General features: G+C 36.5%; 4 protein-coding genes, 1 long non-coding RNA gene and 1 pseudogene across 5 annotated transcripts; 5 read left to right on the top strand and 1 right to left on the bottom strand.

Annotated features, from left to right (window-relative positions):
- The window catches only part of LOC104743169, a 1,982-nt pseudogene extending 618 nt beyond the window's left edge, over window positions 1–1,364 (top strand).
- On the top strand, window positions 5,206–6,708 carry LOC104739188 (delta-9 desaturase-like 5 protein). Its single transcript, XM_010459460.2, has 5 exons — window positions 5,206–5,577; window positions 5,672–5,812; window positions 5,897–6,037; window positions 6,117–6,223; window positions 6,316–6,708. Exons 1-5 carry the CDS (start codon window positions 5,215–5,217, stop codon window positions 6,512–6,514), a joined length of 951 nt encoding a protein of 316 aa, XP_010457762.2. The 5' UTR covers window positions 5,206–5,214; the 3' UTR covers window positions 6,515–6,708.
- On the top strand, window positions 7,008–7,669 carry LOC104739187. The gene is made up of 2 exons (XR_759956.2): window positions 7,008–7,184; window positions 7,277–7,669. It is a non-coding gene; the product is annotated as an uncharacterized LOC104739187 (long non-coding RNA).
- LOC104739186 lies at window positions 11,790–12,433 on the top strand. The gene has a single exon (XM_010459459.2). The coding sequence runs from the start codon at window positions 11,817–11,819 to the stop codon at window positions 12,240–12,242; it is 426 nt and encodes a 141-aa protein (XP_010457761.1). The 5' UTR covers window positions 11,790–11,816; the 3' UTR covers window positions 12,243–12,433.
- LOC104739185 (heavy metal-associated isoprenylated plant protein 20-like) lies at window positions 13,752–14,582 on the top strand. Its single transcript, XM_010459458.2, has 3 exons — window positions 13,752–13,812; window positions 13,932–14,007; window positions 14,119–14,582. Exons 1-3 carry the CDS (start codon window positions 13,807–13,809, stop codon window positions 14,493–14,495), a joined length of 459 nt encoding a protein of 152 aa, XP_010457760.1. The 5' UTR covers window positions 13,752–13,806; the 3' UTR covers window positions 14,496–14,582.
- LOC104743168 lies at window positions 14,678–15,800 on the bottom strand. The gene is made up of 3 exons (XM_019235280.1): window positions 15,553–15,800; window positions 15,403–15,447; window positions 14,678–15,227 (listed from the first exon to the last, which is right to left on the bottom strand). The coding sequence occupies exons 1-3, from the start codon at window positions 15,688–15,690 to the stop codon at window positions 14,772–14,774; spliced, it is 639 nt and encodes a 212-aa protein (XP_019090825.1). The 5' UTR covers window positions 15,691–15,800; the 3' UTR covers window positions 14,678–14,771.

The following is a 23,204-nucleotide window of genomic DNA, read 5'->3' as shown; positions in this document are numbered from 1 at the left end:
ATAGATATTGGTCGTGGGCCGATATAATAAGAGCGTCAACCGTTATGATTGTGCACTTTTTCTGTCTCTTGGCACCGTTCAACTACAAATGGGAAGCTTTACGGTTTGGTTTGGTGCTCTACGCCTTGACTTCACTCAGCATCACATTCTCATACCATAGGAACTTGGCTCATCGGAGCTTTAAGCTCCCGAAATGGCTTGAGTATCCATCAGCTTATTTTGCTGTTTTTGCTCTTCAGGTTATTTAATTGATAACTAAGTATTACATATTTGTATATCAAACATTTTTTCTTTTAGTTTTGAAGTATGATTAGAAAATATTTATTATTCTTAGGGTGATCCATTGGATTGGGTGAGCATACATAGGTTCCATCACCAGTTCACAGATTCAGATCGCAACCCACATAGCCCAATCGAAGGATTTTGGTTCAGTCATGTGTGGTGGATATGTGACACTCATTATATCAAATATAAGGTATAAACATAACGTGTATAATTCTTCTTTTATGACTTTATGATGTTATTGTAATATTAATGCAAAATAATACTGGAACAGTGTGGAGGACGTAACAACGTGATGGACTTGAAGCAGCAATGGTTCTATTGGTTTCTACGAATGACAATTGGTTTCCACGTCTTAATGTTTTGGACCGTCCTCTATCTCTATGGTGGTCTACCTTACCTTACATGCGGCGGGGTATGCCTATTTCTTTATATTACACAAAATTATTTGTAGGTATCCAAATAAATACAGCTGATACATGTATATTTCTACAGGGCGTTGGAGGTGTGATTGGGTACCACCATGGGCGAAGCCAATATAAGATCATGTGGGTCAAATGACTCTGGTGAATTTTTAAAACTGGTTAAATTTTTAAAGAAAAAATCAAATTGACCCTGGTAAAATAGCACAATTGACCCTTATAAAAAAATTTAACAACACAATTGACACCTTAAAACTTATTTTGACCCTGGTAAACTAATTTCCTAGCTCCGCCACTGGGTACCACATGATATGGCTCTGGCATGCCATATTTGGGGTTCGAGGTCGTGGAAGACTAAAGACACATCTCGTAACCTTTGGTAATATAAGATATATTACGGCCCCATATTTATCTATGTATAAAAAATAAATTTAACGATGGATCTTGTGAATGTATCGAAGGTGGCTAAGCATATTTACAATGGGAGAGAGTTGGCACAACAATCATCACGCGTTTGAGTCATCGGCGAGACACGGATTTGAGTGGTAGCAAATAGATATCACTTGGTATCTCATTAGACTACTTGAGGTTCTCGGATTAGCCACTGATGTCAAATTACCCTCGGAATTCCAGAAACAGAATTTGGCTCTGTCTCATTGATATCTGAAAGACTGAAACAATCATCTAAAAACATATATATATATATATATATATATATATATATATATATATATATATATATAATTATGTACTTGTTATATAAACAAAGTAACCGAAGTTCAACTATATATATATATATATATATATATTTTTTTTTTTGAACAACACCTAAGTTCAACTATATAAGAGAAGCATAATAACATATATGAAAGAGAGATTTATATCAATAAATATATATACAGCCTGTATATACATTATATGTTTGTAATTGACTAGCGTTGTATTGTGTGATCATTACTGTATCGAAGCAAACGAGTTTATATTACTTGTCTCTTTTTAAATGAACAGTCACATCTTATTAATACTCAATCTAAAGAAAATAAATAAATAAAACAAAAAATGTTCGGTGGAGGAGAAATTATTCATGGATCATAAGATCAATCTTTCATAACATACCTAAGCAGTGAATCCCTCGAAATAGCTAATTGCACTGTGTTCTGAACTTCTGGTAATGTTTCCAAAACGCAATTGTTCTAATTTCTTATTTTGAATACTACTTACTAGTCGTTAGACTGTTAAGTTGGCTACATGCATGGCTTTAGATCAAATCTTAATTTTTTTGGAAAATGGGTCCTATATTTACAACGAAAATTTTCAGTTGGGCTTATTTTTTTTACTAAAAATTTCAAAAAAAATTGAGACCCAATAAGTTTGTGTCTTAGGAATGTACGGCGGGCCGGGCCTGTGCATGGGGATTGATTGAACCCATATGGATTCTATGCTGCTGACCATTATTCGTTTTGTTATCAAATTTGACTGTTAAGTTGGATGAATATCATTGTTATTAAATTATTCTCAAAGCATGCATTAATCACATAGTAGAAGCTAGAATTGTGAAGAATTCATAACTGTCAGCGAATTTAACTATGATCGCATTTTAAGATTGTTTCTTGGTTGATCATAATCATAGGTACAGTCATTTGACATGGGAGTGGAAGATAGGAATACAAAGCTATTTGCATCCCATGTTATACGCAATCTTCTACAAAGATAGGAATACAAAGCTATTTCTATATGGAGAAAATTTTGCAAGTTGGTCCGCATCCTTTCTATGCAGCTTAGTAAGTCAATTGCTTAATTTTTTTTTTTCGTATAATATATATGGCTATGAATTTGCTACTAGTGAAAATTACAAGATTAACCAAGGTTATTACGAACAAACATCACCTAAAAGTTACTACTCAATGATAGATTGATGTAATCAGAAGTAAGTTAGAGATCACAGATCCCTCTGGTAATTGAATATGTTTTCCTCTTATTTGTTTTTGAAACCTGATCTTTTTTAGTTTTTAGTTGCATTTTGTTCCACATTGATTCCATAACTTTTTGGTAGCTCTGTTGTCAAATGGCAAACATGTTTATATTCTTCTGTTTGAACCGTATTTTTTCATACTGTTTGGAACTGTTGTTTAGTACACTACAGGGCTCCTGGCCTTGTATTAGAGATCCTACAAAAAGTTATCCTGTCATTCGGGAGTGGAGTTTAGGCATATATAGCAGCTAACATGTGACATAAGACCCACAATTGCAGCCATATGATTATATGTTTGGATACTGGAGCTATTTTTTGCGCCTAATAAGGTCAAAATCATCATTGCGGAAGTGGTACCAATTGGGTAACTTTAACTCTGCAGTTGTACTCTTGAAAGTTAATTTGAATGTATTATTTTCAAAATTTCATTGCGCGTACTTGCTCATGCTGGTTAGGTCTTTGGTCTTCCTCGGTGGTTTCACTTGTGTACTGTGTGTTGGATCGCCTGGTGTACAGCTCATGGGTCTTAAGGATTGCAGGTATTATCGATGTACTTCCGTTATTGAAAACTTGACAAAGGAACATGAACATCCTTTCATCAAGAATAAAGTTGTCTATGTGACATATCGTATACTTGATGAAGAATGGATGTGCTACACGTAACTTTTGATATTATGTGGGTAGCTCAAATGGAAGCATCTGGTTCATCTTTTCATCATGAAGAATGTTCCTCGAAAGAACCATTTCCATCAAGTGGACCCTAAAGTCTAAACTAAAGACTTCCAGACTACTTTTTTACTTGCTATACCAATATTCCGATGACACTCTATAAACATGAGTTTATTTATTCCATCAGGTAAAGAATAAATCACTCTAGTGTATGAGTTTACTATTTACTCTGCCAACAAAAAAACAAAAACAAAAAAACAGAGAAGACATATTAAAAAAAGAAGTTGTCTCTCACTGTCACATTTAATTTCCCTGGTTACATTGGAATCTCTGTAAAAAGGATTTGTTGGATGATACAACTTGTATCAATGTAGGTCTCACTTGTTAATTGAGAATATTTAAATAATTGACAATATGTATATTAACCCATGTTTTATATTTGCATGGCATGCTAAATCACATTAGCAGTATGAGGTGCTATTCTTCTATGCATGATTATGGTCAATTAAATGTGTTCAGACTTGTGAGTTTATATACTTGCAAGTTGCAACGCAACACGATTTAACACTGCTAAGTGATGTGATATAACTTGGAATCATCAGACTGAAAAAAACTAGGTTCTAAAATACAAATTGAAAAACTAAGTCCGAGCGAGACCATTAATTCTTCTTAAATGTGTAGTTTTATTATTCATAGAAATGTGAACCATGGGCGCATTCAATTCTTTCTTTCTTTTTCAACTAGAGTTTTGTCCAAGTTTTATTGTCTCATTTCCGGGTGGAACTGTTGGGAGCCCACAGTTCTCATAACCTGAGGTCACAATTCAAATCACAACATTTTTTTTTTTCTTCTAACAAACGTATATAAATTTGATTCTATTAAAACTAGTTTTGTCTTTGGAATGCCAAGGAAAAAAACTACCGACTGCTTCTTTTTTTTTCATGAATGGAACTAGATATTTTTTATTTAACCAGCTAATAAAACGAGTGATGAGAAGTTGAGAACTCTAATATTGTATTTGAAACTTCTATTGTCACTTATAAAACAATCTTATACAATTCTCATCATTAGATGTAATTTATCGATTTGTTTACTTAACACAAAATTTGTTGTATCTGTTATGTATATTTGCTTCTTTACTTTACGTTAACATATATAATCAAATTTTATATTTTGAGATACTAGTGGTGGTTTTCTACATATTCTTCTCTATCGTAACTCCAATATTACTATAAATAGAAACATTAAAGTGCACATTGTAAGATACAACCACAACAGACAGAATTTAAAAGCATTACTCTTTTTCTTTTATTTTTTTGAAAAATCAATTAGGTTTCGATAAAAAAAAAGTTTTGCCTTTTGATTTCGATACAGCTCATGTGTATCCTTGGATGATAGAGTAGAGAAGGTCACGAATCTATATAAAGATAACGCAGAAAAGCTAGCTTAAAAGCACTGCATGAAACGGATAACATAGCTAGCATGCCTTCATCTGTGACTCTGTACATGTAAATATTAATTTCGTAATAAATATCTGTAAGAAACGTCGGCCAAAGATTTGTCTTGGTTAGCGTGGAGTAAAGTTTTATCTTTGGCCAATAGAGACATCAGACATACCAATAAGTAGAGATGAATATTATTACTTTGTTTTTGTTTTTGGATATAATGCTATATACATTATAAGAAAATGGCTGTAAACAAAACTAAGTTGAACGTTGGGGAGTGAAAACATGTGCTGGTGCCAGAGTATTAAAGATGGAAATGGGAGAAGTAGATAGAGCATTAAAGAAGAGTGGTTAATCGCATTTAACTATGACGTGGACCTTTACGTAAGCTTACAATAGCCCATATATACTCCTACGTTGTTCAATGTTAAAATGCACAATTCGAACTCAAACAAAAGAAACTCCTCTCGGTGCAATGTGTGATCCCATTAGAGGTAATGGCTCTAGCCAAAGAGGCACAGTGAGTAAGGAAAGAAGGCCTTATATTCATAGATATTGGTCGTGGGCCGATATAATAAGAGCGTCAACCGTTATGATTGTGCACTTTTTCTGTCTCTTGGCACCGTTCAACTACAAATGGGAAGCTTTACGGTTCGGTTTGGTGCTCTACGCCTTGAATGCACTCAGCATCACATTCTCATACCATAGGAACTTGGCTCATCGGAGCTTTAAGCTCCCAAAATGGCTTGAGTATCCTTCAGCTTATTTTGCTGTTTTTGCCCTTCAGGTTATTTAATTGATAACGAAGTATTACATATTTTCAAACGCTTCTCCTTTTAGTTTTGGAGTATGAACAGAAAATATTTAATTATTATTCTCAGGGAGATCCATTGGATTGGGTGAGCATACATAGGTTCCATCACCAGTTTACAGATTCAGATCGCGACCCACATAGCCCAATCGAAGGATTTTGGTTCAGTCATGTGTGGTGGATATGTGACACTCATTATATCAAATATAAGGTATTATAAACATAACGTGTATAATTCTTCTTTTATGATTTTATGATGTTATTGTAGCATTAATGCAAAATAATATTGTAACAGTGTGGAGGACGTAACAACGTGAATGACTTGAAGCAGCAATGGTTCTATTGGTTTCTACGAATGACAATTGGTTTCCACGTCTTAATGTTTTGGACCGTCCTCTATCTCTATGGTGGTCTACCTTACCTTACATGCGGCGGGGTATGTCTATTTCTTTCTATTACACAAATTTATTTGTAAGGTATCCAAATAAAAACCGCTGAAATATGTATTTCTACAGGGCATTGGAGGTGTGATTGGGTACCACGTGACATGGCTCGTAAACTCGGCTTGCCATATTGTGGGTTCGAGGTCGTGGAAGACTAAAGATACATCTCGTAACGTTTGGTAATATAATATATATTATGGCCCCATTTTTTCTATATATATAAATATATAAAATCATAGATTTAACGATCGGTCTTGTGAATGGATTGAAGGTGGCTTAGCATATTTACAATGGGAGAGAGTTGGCACAACAATCACCACGCGTTTGAGTCATCGGCGAGACAAGGATTAGAGTGGTGGCAAATAGATATCACTTGGTATCTCATTAGACTACTTGAGGTTCTCGGATTGGCCACTGATGTCAAATTGCCCTCGGAATTCCAGAAACAGAAATTGGCTCTGATTCGTTGATATCTGAAAATATCATCAAAAAAATATAATTATGTACTTGTTATATAAACAAAATAACCGAAGTTCAACTATAAGAGAGTATAATTAATATTAAAGAGAGATTTATATCTATATAATATATAAATATAAATATGGTTGCAATTAGCCTTGTATTGTGTGATCATTATTATATCGAAGCAAAAGAGTTTAATATTTTGTCTCTCTTTGAATGAACAGTCGAATCTTATTAACTAGTCTCAAGATATAGTCACATCTTGCTAATGTACTCAATCTAAAGAACAAGAATTTTGAAGAAAATCAATCGAAATAAATAGGGCTGGGTATTCGGGTAACCCATTTGGGTTCGGGTATTACCCATTCGGGTTCGGGTAAATAGGTTTAGAAAAATAGAACTCATTGGGTATTTTTAGATATATGGGTTCGGTTCGGTTTGGGTACTATCGGATTCGGGTCGGTTTGTGTTACAAATTTTAGAACCCGATTNGTATGTCTATTTCTTTCTATTACACAAATTTATTTGTAAGGTATCCAAATAAAAACCGCTGAAATATGTATTTCTACAGGGCATTGGAGGTGTGATTGGGTACCACGTGACATGGCTCGTAAACTCGGCTTGCCATATTGTGGGTTCGAGGTCGTGGAAGACTAAAGATACATCTCGTAACGTTTGGTAATATAATATATATTATGGCCCCATTTTTTCTATATATATAAATATATAAAATCATAGATTTAACGATCGGTCTTGTGAATGGATTGAAGGTGGCTTAGCATATTTACAATGGGAGAGAGTTGGCACAACAATCACCACGCGTTTGAGTCATCGGCGAGACAAGGATTAGAGTGGTGGCAAATAGATATCACTTGGTATCTCATTAGACTACTTGAGGTTCTCGGATTGGCCACTGATGTCAAATTGCCCTCGGAATTCCAGAAACAGAAATTGGCTCTGATTCGTTGATATCTGAAAATATCATCAAAAAAATATAATTATGTACTTGTTATATAAACAAAATAACCGAAGTTCAACTATAAGAGAGTATAATTAATATTAAAGAGAGATTTATATCTATATAATATATAAATATAAATATGGTTGCAATTAGCCTTGTATTGTGTGATCATTATTATATCGAAGCAAAAGAGTTTAATATTTTGTCTCTCTTTGAATGAACAGTCGAATCTTATTAACTAGTCTCAAGATATAGTCACATCTTGCTAATGTACTCAATCTAAAGAACAAGAATTTTGAAGAAAATCAATCGAAATAAATAGGGCTGGGTATTCGGGTAACCCATTTGGGTTCGGGTATTACCCATTCGGGTTCGGGTAAATAGGTTTAGAAAAATAGAACTCATTGGGTATTTTTAGATATATGGGTTCGGTTCGGTTTGGGTACTATCGGATTCGGGTCGGTTTGTGTTACAAATTTTAGAACCCGATTAGTACCCGAAAAAATATAATTAAATTTAAATAAATTTAGTTAAATTTTGACTTACATAACAAAATATTTTTGATATTTTGATTATTTTTGATATTTAGGTATAAAACTAAATAAAATATTCAAAACTATAATCATAATTTTGGGGTAATTGCATTATATTAATGATAAATATTATAAATATGTTTATATGTTCGGGTTTAATGGGTACCCAAACAGGTACCGGGTATTACCCGACCCTAACCCGAACCCACGAGTATTAGAAAATAGAACCAATAGAGTTTTATAGGCAAACTTGTACCCAACCCGAACCCGGTTTTTCGGGTCGGATTCCGAGTTGGGTATTCAGATACATTTTTTATGCCCAAGCCTAGAAATAAATATAAAAATGTTCGGTGAAGGAGATATTAATTATTCATGGATCATAAGATAAATCTTTAATTTATAAGATGCGCATGATGATGTTGTCTCGCCTGTGGTCACCTGAGTAGTGAGTACTATGTGTGTCCCAATCGTCTTAATTCGTGGTCCATGCTAAAGTCGTACGAATCAGTTGTTATTTTGTTTTAAATTTGATCAAACAACCCCCAGTACTCTCTATTATCTATATCTCCCAACATTCAATAGGGTTCTCAGAGATTGTCAGTGACATTTATCACCTGTCATTGTTCTCTTTTGGTAAATATCTCTTAATCTCAAGATTCTTAATATTTGACATAAAAAGCACAGACTCGTCATTTATTTATTTACGTCCACTCGATCGTAATTTTTACTTTTGCATATCTTACTAAAATTAGCTCTTTAAGATTAATAATTATTGAGTATTTAATACCTCACATTGTTATAAGTTATAACTTACTAATACTTATAATCTTTAATTTACCTTTAGCTAGATCAACGGTTCTCTTATTTTTATTTTGGGATGATGTGGAAGGCTACGAATACTAAAGTCATTTCTAGCTTATACCAATGTGAGATATTATCTTCTTTTATTGTCAAACTGTGAGATATTATCTATTTATAAATATTTCTAACGAAACTTGGGAAAGTTGAAATGGCGTTGGCCGTTGGGGCTTTCGTAGTTAAATCCTCATCTTGAGACATACCACTTATGGATATACATAATACATATATATATATATATATATATGTATCTCCCTTTTCTTAATGGTAAGAAGTCACAAGAGGTTTGGCTGTAAGGAAAACTTGTTTAAGTTATGGGCGAAACATGTGCTGTTGCCGGTTTATAGAAGATAGAAATGGAAGAGGCAGATAGAGCATTCAAGGAGAGTGGTCGCTCGTATGCATTTAACAATGTTGACCTTTACGCAACAATAGTAGCTCATATAAATCTACCCAAAACTAATGTTGTTCATACTACAATTTCTAACTACGGTCCGATATGTGTGACCCCACTAGAGACGATAATCAGAGTGGTGAGTAAAGCATAAGAGGGCGTTTTTTTCCCTGAAAAATAGCCGTTGGTGGATGTAATATTAAGAGCGTTAACCGTTGTAATTGTGCACTTTTTGTGTCTCCTGGCGCCTTTTAATTACGAGTGGTAGGCTACAAGGTGATGGACTTGAAGAAGCAATGGTTCTATTATCTATAGACTATAGGTTTCTACGAAGGGCTATTGCTCTCCACAACTTAAATGTTTTGGACCGTCCTCTATCTATATGGTGGTTTACCTCACTATACATGCGGCGGGCTATATCTTTTTCTATTTTTTTCGGACGAAGTTAAATTCTTAGTCTTCGCAATGAATATGTATGAAAATCAAAATCAATATATATATATATATTATGACAGGGGGCTTTGGAGGTGTGATCAGGTATCACGTGACATGGCTCGTAAACTCGGCATGCCATATTTGGGTTCGAGGTAGTGGAATACTAAAGACACTCGATCATCTCGTAATGTTTGGTAATATATAAAAGACCATACAAGAATATATCTATATATCAATGTTTGAATATTGAAGATTAGTCTTTAAAAAACGGAGATCTGACGATCTTGTGGACATAATGACGGTGGTTAAGTTTGTTCACGATGGGAGAGAGTTGGTACCTAATTCGACTATTTGAAGCTCTCGAAATTAGCCACTGATGTCGCAATTCCAGAAACAAAAGATGACTCTAGTTCGTTGATGTTTACTTTCAGATTTGAATTTTTTTTTTTTTTTTTTTTTGTAAAAATTAAGATTTGAAATATTCACATGAGAAATTAAATTAAATGAGCTGCTATTTATATAAAAGTAAGCTCTAAATAAATCAAAAGACTAGGCGATATAGGTAGCTGTTTTTTCATTTTTGTCAGCTTTGGGATTATGGTTGTATTCCATTATAAATAAATCTTTACCCATGTTTTTATGGCTTATATGTTTTTTTTAATTTGTTTCTTATTAAACTATATAGTAATAGTACTATTGTATATTAGTCACGTCACGTGAGTCTTATTTCCCTTTCTCCGAGATTATCGTCTTTGTGGTCCGTCTAACAACGTCGTACGTACAGATTTGTATTTGGTCATACATTAATTTATCAATCATTCCAATTATATATATGTGAAATAGTTCAATAAAGTGAAGGAGAGTTGACATTATATATTAATTTATATACTATACAGGTACCTGTCATTGTTTTCTTTTTGCGCCTTGTTTTAGGATGTCTTTAATTACATAGATCAACTCTTATTTATAACAGGATTCTTCTTAAGATGTGAGAAAAATAATATTTTGGAGACGTAATATAGAGTTTTCGAATATAGTAGAAATTAGGATAAATAATTTGTAGATAATCAAACAAACTCTGATAATCTTAACCACTAAACAGGATGGCATGTGAGAGTTAGAGTAAGAAACGTAAGTTGAAATTGCTGCCCATATTGAAACTCTTTGTTTTTTTTTGGTAAAAGATTAAATTTTATACCATTTTCTATTTTTTCTATACAGAAAGAAAAAAATAGAAACTCTTGTTAACATGTCATTAACGACCGACCTCGATCGACTCGCCGATATCCAAGATCAACACATATCAACACTCATGATGTTATACGATGGTTTTCCTTGTTTTAGTTTAAGATGGTATACCATAAGTTAACTAATTTTATTTTTATTCTTTTCTGGTCAAATGTTTATTACGTAAGTTGGTAAGATAAATCAATGAAAACGGCCTACCATCATATCGACAGCTACCAGAAAATCGCACAAATTTGCAGTATCATCTGCAGACAATATATAGAATTAGAGGGTGGTAAAATAACACCAACTTAATGGTGTCTGATATGAAAACATAATAATGTATTTGGGTCATCACTGGAAAATGCTGGTGGCATTAAATTTTAAACATTCGCTATTCTCAACCTTTAAGTATAGTACAATCTGTTTGTCTGTGACAAGAAAAATTCCGATTACGCAAATTCAAACCAGTCGCTGTGATGAGACCCATGATAACCAGATATTTGCGTCTGAGATAGATAGTGTGACCAATGCAATGATAATTAATGATTAGATTCACAGTGAAAAACAAATTAGGTTTTTATCGCTGTTACATATACTATTCCCCACTCGGTAGTAGTTAAAAGTTGAATTTATTAAGCTGCATGTCCTCATTGGTTAATCGTATGAATATACTTATATGATATGATCTATTTCCCATTCAATTATAAAGGAAAAGGAAAAAGAAAAAAGATAAGTAGATAACAACGATACGGACAAAAAAAGGAAAGATTTTAAAAAGGTAAAAACGCAAAAACAAAAGGAAACAATTCTCTTATAAAATACACCAAATCCTTCTCTTCGTACTGAAATCAAAAAAATCAGAAGAGAAAAAAGTTTGGATCATATTGAAATCCTTAACAATGGAGTTCGTGAAAGGAGATCAAGTTGAAGTCTGCAGCAAGGAAGACGGTTTCTTGGGGTCTTACTTCAGCGCCACGGTATTGTCGAAGACTCCCGAGAGATCCGGATCCTACTACAAAGTTAAGTACAAGAATCTCGTGTCCGAGGAGGACGAATCTAAACGGTTAATCGAAGTCATCTCAGCCGACGAACTCCGTCCGATGCCTCCCAAATCTCTTCCCGTAGTGTTCCACCGCCACGAAAAGGTCGATGCTTTCGACAAAGACGGGTGGTGGGTCGGAGAGGTCATCGGTGGGAGAAGCGACTTGTACTCCATTTACTTTGCGACGACCGGCGAGGAGCTCAAGTACCCTCTTTACCGTCTCAGAAGGCATCTCGAATGGGTTAACGGTGACTGGGTTTCTTCTACAAGAAGGCAACAATAACGTTATTGAATTAGGGTTTCTATCATCGTTGTTTTTTCACTCTGCCATGTTTCTTCTTGTTCTCTGTTTATTATGGATAATTCTAGGGTTTTGATTTTAAAGACGATGTGCTCTGTTTCTTCTTGTCCTCTGTTTCTTTATGTATCTTTATAATTCTGGGGCTTTGTTTTTAAAGACATTGTTGCTCTGTTTCTTAAATTCGGTTCCTGGCTCAGATAGGTAGCGTTCAAGCAAATATAAAAATATAATCTTTTGTTTGTGCATATTGATTTGTAATTACGAAAAATTGGCAAAATAATGACTCCTGAGTCCTTAACCCCCCATGGTTTTTTAATTTAATCAGAGGCGTTATTATAAACAGAACAGGTAAGGGAACGGGGTACATATAGGCACACAATGCTGTTACACGTACGAAACATGATAACAAATATATAAATCCAACATTATATACGAGTATTTGACTTATTTACTCTTCTTAATTTCTGAGTTTTGAATGAAAAAGAGAACTTTAATGTAGATACATGAACCAAAATGCAATTATGCAAGGCCAGTTCTATCACAGGCTTGCACATTCACTGTAACGCCAAATTATCGAGCCATATACAACCGAACCGCTCTTAAATCTTGTGATAACAAAATGGGAAGTTTAACAAAGTTCAATAAAACACTTTAACGAGTAGATCGAAAGACGATTTCCCCCCTCAATGTGATCCTCGAAAGCCTCTAGACCGGTTTAAGTCATATATAACTTTTGGTTTTGATAAATTTGATTACGAGACAATATATAATTGGTCGGCTAATATGGACCAGATCCGTCAGTTTCGCTCGCTGAGCACTAAGTGTCATTCGTCCATGCTTTGCTCCCAAGTTTACATTCAATTGAATTCTCATAAGTCAACTTTGCTCTCTCAATCGAGTCATCCTTAATTCACATTTACAACCAATAAAAGGTCAACGTTCATCTTAAATTGTAGTTTAGAAAATATTGTTGGCCATAAAGTTAAAACTTTGGACGTTCCAATAAGACAACTCAACGATCGATCAACACCCCGCACAAATAAAATTACCTCACAAAAAAAACCTTAATTTTCTTTTGCAAGTTAAATAGAATGATAACCAAAATATGATTATTTTAGTAAAGCTGATACATAGTTACATGACTGATGACTCATTGACTGTATATCTATTTTTGAATAATCTATGGGTCAACTTTCAAATGTGATTGAAATTTGAAGCTACATGCAATGCCGAAAATATAAATATTGAAACTAGATTAAGTTTCCGTTGTGGATGCCCATCAGAAGCAACCTCCTCCCAACTCATATATGGTTTACAAATAAAAGTCGGTGCGATAATAATAATACCTTATTTCTGGTCCCCATACTATTAAATGTAGAAAACTTGTAATTTTAAAATCAAGCAAAAGGGGGTTCGTAAGCTTGAAGAGCAAGGAACCCTATATATATCGAACATTTCAATGCCATCCATTGATCAATATTCATTGTAAACCTCACAATTTTGATCTGACTACCTTCATTCTAAAAATCATCAACAAAAGTTCAAGATGACGGTAAGCATATTTCTTTTGGTTTAATTTGTTGTTTTACTTATTGCATGGATCGATGCTGTATTAATTTTTTTTTTCTTCTACATGAAATGAATTTAACAATCTCTAATCCATCTACACAGACTATTGAGATGAGAGTTCACATGGATTGTGTGGGATGCGAAAGCAGAGTTAAAAATACTCTTCAGAAGATGAGAGGTGAAACATCATAATTGATCTCTCTAGCAAATTGCTTTATTTGTATATTGTGTGTGTAAATCATAAACTAGATAGCCATAATTTGTTTGTTTGTTGAAATAATGAAAACAGGAGTGGATGAAGTAGAAATCGACATGATGCAGCAGAAAGTGACGGTGACTGGCTATGCCGATCAGAAGAAGGTTCTAAAGAAAGTGAGAAAAACGGGTCGGCGAGCTGAGCTATGGCAGCTTCCATATAACCCTGATCACCTAGGAGGCGGGGGAAGCAGCAGCAACGGCGGATACTTCTACAACCCTCAGGGCTGCAACGGCCCAATAAACCACGCGGCGCCAGTGCCGACATCGTCTTACAACTATTACAAGCATGGTTACGATAGCAATGAGTATTCGTCTTACAGGCACCACCCTGTTCATGCCTCTATCTTCAGCCACCAGACTGGTGCCAAGTTTAGTGATGAGAATCCCAATGCTTGTTCTATTATGTGAAGTTAACAAAGCTAAAATTATCATGTACTTTCAAGTCTTCGTTGATGATGCTCCTATCTTCTACTTCTTCATCTTTTGGGCTTATATTATGTAATGTCATTACAGCTCATTTATCAGTAACTCTGTATTTTTTTTTCTTGTATAATGCATAGTTATCTATTAATATAAGCAATGGATCCAAATTTCACAAACCCAATCTATATAGTAGAAGAAGAACACTAAAATTTAGGAAACACACAGTTTTGTTTGTTTGGAATTAGGAAGGTGTAATAAGATTTAAGGAATAGTAGTAGTAGTAGTAGTAAACCTGGAAGGGAAAGTGTTGTAGTAGTGAGAGAGTGGTTTAGGTGCAGAAGCAGCTTCGTTGACAGAGGTGATGCTCTTCATAGTCTTTCTGGTTCGAACCTTTCTGGGGAATGATGAGATCATTGCTGTTGTTGTTGTTGTTGTGGTGAGATTCTTCAGTTTCTTGTCATGAGCAGCAGGTTTCTTGGTGGTCATAGAGGGTTTCTTTCTCTTGTTGGATTTGGTCTGATAAGGTTTGGGAACTGGCGACTCGGAATTGATGATCTGGAGGGAGGTGAAACAGCATTCCTGCCATTTCAAAGCTTCGATGTCGGTTATGACTTCGTCGAGAGTTAGGGAAGACGACGACGACGACGAGACTGAATTCAGAGTCGAGCGAGAGGGATCTATTAGATCTAGTGAATCCACGATTTCGCCTAGAATTTTCTGGTAAAACAACATCAACCGCCGATTAAACCAACCAGACATTTTGAAATTCCCAGACGTAAATCGGATAAATTCGAAAATCGATTCTCAAACCAAAAGCAATTTCTAACTAACAGCGATCGATGATGATCAGTAGTGGTGAGTGAGATTGATTTTTTTGGTTTTTTTTGTTTACCTTATGAGCTTGGTGGAGCTTTCGGAAACCGTGCATATGAATGATCTACAAGCACGAGTCGAACGAATGAAGAAGAAGAAGATGTTAGAGAAGAAGATAGGTAGAGAATCATCATCAGCTGGAGAAATCGATCGAGTGAAGGAGAGAAACCTGATTGAGGTAAGAGATGGTGAAGTCGTCGACGGACGTGCCAGTATCAGCGGAGAAGAAATCAACGTATTCTTCCAGACTCATCTTCTTCTCTACTCTAAACTTCATACTTCCTTCTTCCTTCTTCTTCATCTTCATCCTTCCTTCCTCGTCTCTCTCTCTCTCTCTCTCTCGGGATTATTGTTTCGTTTCGCAGTAGTGGTGGTGTATTATGTATGGATGGATTGTCAAAAAGAAAAAGTTCAAAATCGGATAGAGATAGATACAAAAAAAAATAGTTTGTTAGATCCTGCAAAAAGACCCAAATACCCCTCTTTCTATTCCATATTTTCGGATTCCAGTCATTCGAGGAGGGAGGAGGCTTATCAAACGAATCAATTCTAAATATCATTTGTCCCAAACCAAATCTGGTGTTGTGAATTTGCCATAACTTGAGGTTAATCACAAAACTTGATCTTACATAACATATAAGCCTTTTTATTATTATACGCCAGCTTCAGTTTGAAATCTTGGAATTGGGGAAGTTATTATTAAACTCAAGACCAAGCGTTGGCTTCGAACCAGTTGAATGCAATTGGACCCAAGAACAAACGCATCAGGTATCCCGAATGAAGCCACCAGTGCAAGTGCGTGAGGTCTAAACTTCTCTCCTCACATCTCCGACGTTCTCTCGAGAGAGATACCCGTAGTATCTCAGCAACGATGCATCTTCTTCCAAGCTTATATTCAATGCGTACGCTGATATCTTACTACACCCAATACATCCTAGCATAAAATAACATAAAATGCTGGTCAGCATTTGCTAGTCTTCTCTTTTAGTGTATAATAGTCTACAGCACAACTACATAGCCGAACAAAAGCCTTCACATGACACCAGGTTTACTGAAATACTGTGTTTGTCCTATAGATTTAAAGCTCCCATGAAGAAAAGGGAAGCATTAATTTATGCCAAAAAATAAATCATACGATACGAAAACTTAAGGTGACTCTTAGGCTTAGCTAGAAGAAAAAACAACCATCATCATCTCACTAATTGACAGCTCACCTTAAGTGAGCCAGGAGGCAGTTTGGCCTCAACATCCAAAACTAGGCCTGGGAATCCGAACCGAACCGAATTGTCCGAACCAAACCGAACCGAGATTCGGACAATTCGGTTCGGTTATATTTGTTTTTTGATTCCGATCGGAATGGTTTTCAAAGATTTTTGGTTTTGTCTTCGGTTCGGTTCGGAGAGACAAAACCGACGGAAACCCAAAATTTAATCCTAGGTATATAAGCTAATAGACCGGTTTATTTAATTAGTTCTAACCCTAAACCTAATCTATCTAAACTCTTCCTCTTAGCGGCGACAAAGAAAGAGATTGTCGAGTTTCTGATCCGATCCTGGTCTTTTCTTGTCCCGATCAACCTTGTGTTTAATCTTCAGTGTAAGTTCTTTTGTCTTAATCCTTTATAAGTTGTGCTCGTTTAAACAAACTCAAAATTGGCTAGATTTTTGTCGGTTAAACCCTTAAACGACTTGTAATCTTTCGCCTATTGTTCTAAAGCATCGTGTAATAGATTTTTATTGTTGTCCTTCTTTGATTCGTTGTATAGATCTAGGATTTGTTGTTCTTGGTTTGATTCTTTGCTTTAGATGTCCGGTAGTTATGGCTAGAACTAAGTATGTGTTATTACTTGGTTTGATTCTAAGTATGTGTTAGGTTGTTACTTGTTAGACTGATCTTTGCTTTTGTTTGTACCGTTAGTGTTAGTCTTTAGACTTGGACTGATCTTTTTCACTTGTTGTTTTTAACAAATGTCTCATGATTCTGGAGAAGAGAACATTGACCCGGTTCTACAAGAAGAGATTGATGATGGTCCGACAGCTTCTTCAGTTGGTGGGAAGAGAAGACGAACTCAGGCTGCAACTTCTCCTGTACCGTCCCAACCGAGGAAAAAGCCAGCTCATAGATCTCCGGTTTGGGAGCATTTTGTTCAGCAAGCACATGATCAGGCCCTAGCCAACTGTCGGTACTGTGGTCAAGCTCTAGGATGTGACACAGTGATTCATGGAACAAGTGCAATGAAGAAGCACGTAAGTAGGTGTAAGTTATACAAGATGCATCTAGAGAGTGGTAGTCAGAGTGTGTTGGCTGGTGATAGCAGTGGTGTAATGTAATGACTGCAATCAAGTATGATCAAGCTTTGTTCAGAAGGTCTGTGAATGAGATGATCGTTCTTAATGAGCTGCCGTTTGCATTTGTGGAGTCCGATGCTTCCCATGTATACGGTCCATTGCAGGAAGACAGCCACATCAGATATATACAGTATGTTTCTGAGAGAGAAAGGAGCTTTGAAGGATCTGTTTGGTAAGGAGAAGCAGAGAGTGTCTATGACAACCGATATATGGGTAGCTCCCACGACTTCTTGTAGCTACATGGTGGTAACAGCTCACTGGATTGACAGAGATTGGAAGTTGCAGAAGAGGATCATCAGTTTTAAGCCAGTGACAGATCACAAAGGTGATACAATTGCTGAGTACTTGGTAGCCTGTCTTGAAGAATGGGGAATTGAGAAGGTCTTCACAGTAACAGTGGATAACGCTAAGGGGAATGACAAGGCTCTAAGGGTATTCACTGATGCTTTGATCATGAGAGGACCTGATTCTTTAGTTAGTAATGGTGAGTATCTTCATATGCGGTGCTATGCGCATATCCTTAACTTGATAGTGAGAGATGGATATCCAAAGCACAAAGGAGTATAGTGTCCATCAGAAATGCGATTAAGTATGTGAGATCATCAGGTGATCGGTTGAAATCATTTATGNGATGTGACACAGTGATTCATGGAACAAGTGCAATGAAGAATCACATTAGTAGGTGTAAGTTGTACAAGATGCATCTAGAGAGTGGTACTCAGAGTGTGTTGGCTGGTGATAGCAGTGGTGTAATGACTGCAATCAAGTATGATCAAGCTTTGTTCAGAAGGTCTGTGAATGAGATGATCGTTCTTAATGAGCTGTCGTTCAGAAGGGCTGTGTATGCAAAGTATGTGATGAAGTTGAGCGTAAGTGAACAAGTTGTACCAACTACTGGTGGAGTCGTAGCTGATCCTGGAGTACCAGCAAGTGATTTGTATGATTTGTCGAATGAGGATGGTTATGAGAGGATGGATACGCTGTACTCCGAGATGGTGGCTGAATGCACAAATGAAGAATGTAGCAGTGAGCTAGATATATACTTGTTGGAGAAACCGGTGCTAAGGACTCCAACTGCTATGGGATTGGACTTTGATGTTCTATCTTGGTGGGGGCGAAACAGTTCTAAATTCTCAGTCTTATCTGAGCTAGCTAGAGATATCCTTGCTGTTCAAGTGTCTTCGGTTGCCTCTGAATCCGCATTTAGCACAAGTGGTCGGATCTTGGACCCTTATCGCAGTTCTATGTCACCTTTTATGGTCGAGTCGTTGGTTTGCACCCAGCAGTGGCTGAGGAATACCATTCAAGCAGATAAATTAGCAAGCTTAGTTCTGATGTTTGAAGAATTGCAGTTTCATTAGTCCTTAGGTAACCCATTTCTCATAATTCTTACCTTTTTCATTACTTTTTTGTGGATTAATGACTAATTTAGCAACATTTTCCTTGTGCAGCTACACAAAATGTGACTCATCCAATTGCGGATCCGTGATTTAGAGAAGAACAAGGGAGACTAGAACCAAATAATGATAGTAAAAGGTTGTCTCTCTTTCTCTACATCTTTTGCATAAAAAAAACTCATAACAATTAACTATTTTTTGGAATAGAGTAAGTAGAGAATGACAATATACCAAATGCGTAGAGGTAAGAGAAAAGGATCATTGGTATATTGTCAATTCTCATTCTCTCTATTAACTTTTGGCAAGTGACTTAACTTTTGGCAATTGTCTCCTAATATCTTTGTGACCATGGAGACTTTTGTAAGTGTGGTTTTTTGTAAATTGTCTCCCATAATCTCTTTATGTATAAGAGAAGTAGGATTGACTGATGCACACTTGTATTTGTTGTTTTTTGTAACCATGACTTGTATCCTATCTTAAGAAGAAGTTAAATGTCATGAATCATATTCTATTTAGTTGTTGTTGTATTGTGTTTGTTCGACATTGTTGGTGTATTGACAAGTCTCAATGAAAACCGCAATAACCGAACCTCCGAACCGAAATAACCGTGTCTGAACCGAACCGAACCGATCGATTAGTCGGTTAGATTCGGTAGAGTTTTCAGATTCCGAATAAACCGATAACCGAATAAACCGACCCGAATTACCCGAATAAACCGAATTCGCAGGCCTATCCAAAACGGTTTGCAGTCTTGCTTTTTCTGTGAAAGCTTTACTTATGTCTTCACCAAGTTGATGATTCTGGAGGAAGATCCAAAGAACCATTATTATATGTACAGTATATAAGGAACTGAAAGAAAGGTTATATGATAAGAAATGCTAACCAGGAGGAAGGAGAACTCTCTGGTTTCTCCCAATCCCATCCCTTGAAGCTCTGCAACTTGACAAGTAAACTGTTCTAGAAGATCTCGCTCTCTTAACCAGAACACATTTTTCTGGCAGGGACAAAATACAAGAGATGTTTTACTAAAAGCTGAGTTCATCTAAATAATCAATGCGAGGGAAAAGATTTATGACCTGGAAGTGGCTGCATCTGAGGGTAGATGATGTGAGTTGAGTCGGCAATACAGGACGTGGACTGTTCATGTGCTCTAACCCAACCCTTTGAAGGATTTATTTTACTTCTTACACGATACGTATTCAGCAAAAAGTGCCTTGCTCACCTATTCAGCAAAAAGTGCCTTGCTCACCTACGTTTCACATCTGAACGGATAAGGTCACATTGTATTGTCAAAACAAAGAAAGTCACAGCATTGATTATGTTCCTTAAGCTGCATCAGAACATTATTGTCACCCTCAAATGTAGTCTGCACATCATATCCGCCTTTTAAATGACCAACTCGGTTTTCTGTTTTCAAACCTTGGCCTCCAACAGCTTCACGACATTGGTTATCGTAGGTGTACTTTTTGACCCTTGTCTCAATTTCGACAGAATGGAGGAGATATAAACCTGCTAAGTGTATTATTTTAACAGTAAAGATATAGCACACATCTTCCGAGAGGGAAAACATACTGGTGGTCAGAAAGATCCTTACGTCTTTGCTAGGAGAGGTAAAATTCGTCTTTGATGGCTTGGATAATCAAGAAGGAGGACTTCAGGATCATTGGCTGCAATAGAGAAGGCTCTTCTTGATAGTGAGTACCTTACAACAACAGCTAATCCGAGATGCCACAGTATTCAGTTAGAATCTAATAAGTAACATTTAGTCCGGAGATATTCAAGTTGATATCTCACAAAAGATTATTTCTGTAAGGAGATACCTTTGCAGAATAAATTGCACTTGAGGCAATCGTAACACGGCCAGAGGTCAAAGGGGCCAAGAATGCTCCAAGTCTCTGAAACAATAATTGGAAACACTGGGGTCTGCACCTTCACAAACAACATAAAGTTTATCCTATAAAAATGGTTCAAAGGTGTAGCATATACCTGATCAGGATCTTTAATTGCGCTGACATACTTCCCATCAGATGAAACATCAGCAACTGAGTTCAATAAATTCTCCCATGGAATCCGAAGATTGTCAAACCTATAATCATTGAGCAATCTCACACTAAGTGCACCCCTTTGTTTAGCGTAAAAGTAAGTATATGACAAAGAGTTGTGTTGTAAATACCATATTCGGCCATTGTCAACACCGTTTAAACCAATTTTATGTCCACAGTCAGCAATGCGGACGTTTGGACAAATGTTGCCATCTTGATCTCTGATTTGAGCAATAAAGACATGAATCCCCTGGTTGGTTTCGTTTATATTAAGCTGTGAAATCACGATTGCATGGGTAGCATGCTGAACAACCAAAAAAGCATATCACAAAGTCAGTATATGGCAGATCAGTGAAGAAGAAAACTGAGTTAAGCATAGTGCCTACTTACATTAGCTGCCTCACCGATCCAATACTTCTGAGAAGATTCACAAGGAGTATTGATCACAAACTCTTCACTTGCTGGGTCATAATAAGTAGTCACTGTTTCAATTCCCCTAACCTGAAAGCCTAAAGCAAAAGAGTCAAATTAAAGATTCCCATTACATATATAACAGTTTAGGAGATGTGCAAAAGGACAGTAAAAAGAACATTTTCATACATTCGTTCCATGGCCCAACTCAGTCATTGCAAAGCAGCCCTTGACAACATAATCTTCAGTGTCATTGAGCCACTTTTCATGGTGACGCTTTGTCCCAAAGAACTTAAACAGCATTACCCCTGAATTCAAATCATGCCAATGTCAATATCCCAGATACTTGCCACACTAGTACAAACATAAATCTCTCTTATAGAGGAGCAGAACACATCTCCAAATTGAGAAAATCAAAGGGACATACCATAACAAGAAGTGAACACCGAGTTTGGCGGAGAGGGAGAGTAGTCATAAATCCCACAAACTTCGTACAAAGCAAACTTCTTGAGCTCAGCTTCAGGACCTGTCTCCGTCAATCGAGCAAGTACAAGTCCCTCCGCATACACTTATCTCGCGCTGCTGCTCCATCGTCTGATTGTAATCCGGCGAGACGAAAGTCTTGCCTCCTCTCACCTTCGGATTGAAGAGATTGCTCTGAATCATGAGCCCAAAAAGCCAGTCGAGCACTTCCTCATCTCATTGACTTGGAATCCGTTGAGCTCCGGTGGATAGTACTGCAAACATAACTCCGGCGTGAGGGAAAGGTTCGAAGAAGGCGGAGGTGATCGGAGTATGTGGTTGGTGGGCTCGCCGGAGTGCACGGTTCTCCGACATGTTCTAGAGGGATTCAGAGAATAGGGTTTCACCTTAAACAGCATCAATCTCGATGTTCCAGAGAGGGAAGTGAACAAATTTTGAAATTTTTTTTGGGGGTGCTGAGAGACTTTGTAGTACTGTGTAATTAATTCCTTCTCCATGAGAGTCCAAGAGAAATAGAGAATATGTTCCCTTACCCCGAAACATAGCGTAGCCTCAGAGAGCAGAGGACGAATAAATCTAATCCCTCTTGACAGTTGACACTTTTAGGAATCTTGAATTTTGTTTTTGTCCCGTGCTCTCTCTCTCTATGTCACTCCGTTAGCATCGTCGTCGTCGTCGTCATAGATTTCTCCCGACGGAGATGAAGAAGAGAAAAACAAGACTAGGCCCAGTTATTAGGCCCGTTTCTTTAGTTACAACATCAACTTGACAAGATTAGCCCAATTGAGAAAAGCCGGTGTTATGTTGTTATTGACCGACATACAATAATGCCTTTTCCTTTTCTTTTGTTTTATTTTTGGGGATCATGTTGTTTCCTTTTTTTTTTGGGCATGCTCGTTTCCTTTAAATACAGTAATACTCGTCCGTCTTCATTCATTCAGAATCTAAAAGAAAAGAAAAAAAAGAAGATGAAAAACAGAATGAAGAGCGGCCTCCTCGGCTCCTCCTAAAGTGTCACTCGTCTCGTTAAGGTAGCCGCAGAGGCAGAGATTAACGGCGGGATTACCTGCGCGAGATCTTCAAATTCCCTCGAACTAATCTACTGAGGTTTTGGTTCGAGAGAGAGAGCAAGTTTTGCTG

The sequence above is a fragment of the Camelina sativa genome, chromosome 14 (assembly GCF_000633955.1).
Source record: "Camelina sativa cultivar DH55 chromosome 14, Cs, whole genome shotgun sequence".
NCBI classification, from domain to species: domain Eukaryota; kingdom Viridiplantae; phylum Streptophyta; class Magnoliopsida; order Brassicales; family Brassicaceae; genus Camelina; species Camelina sativa.
This window is presented reverse-complemented; position numbering and strand designations above follow the sequence as displayed.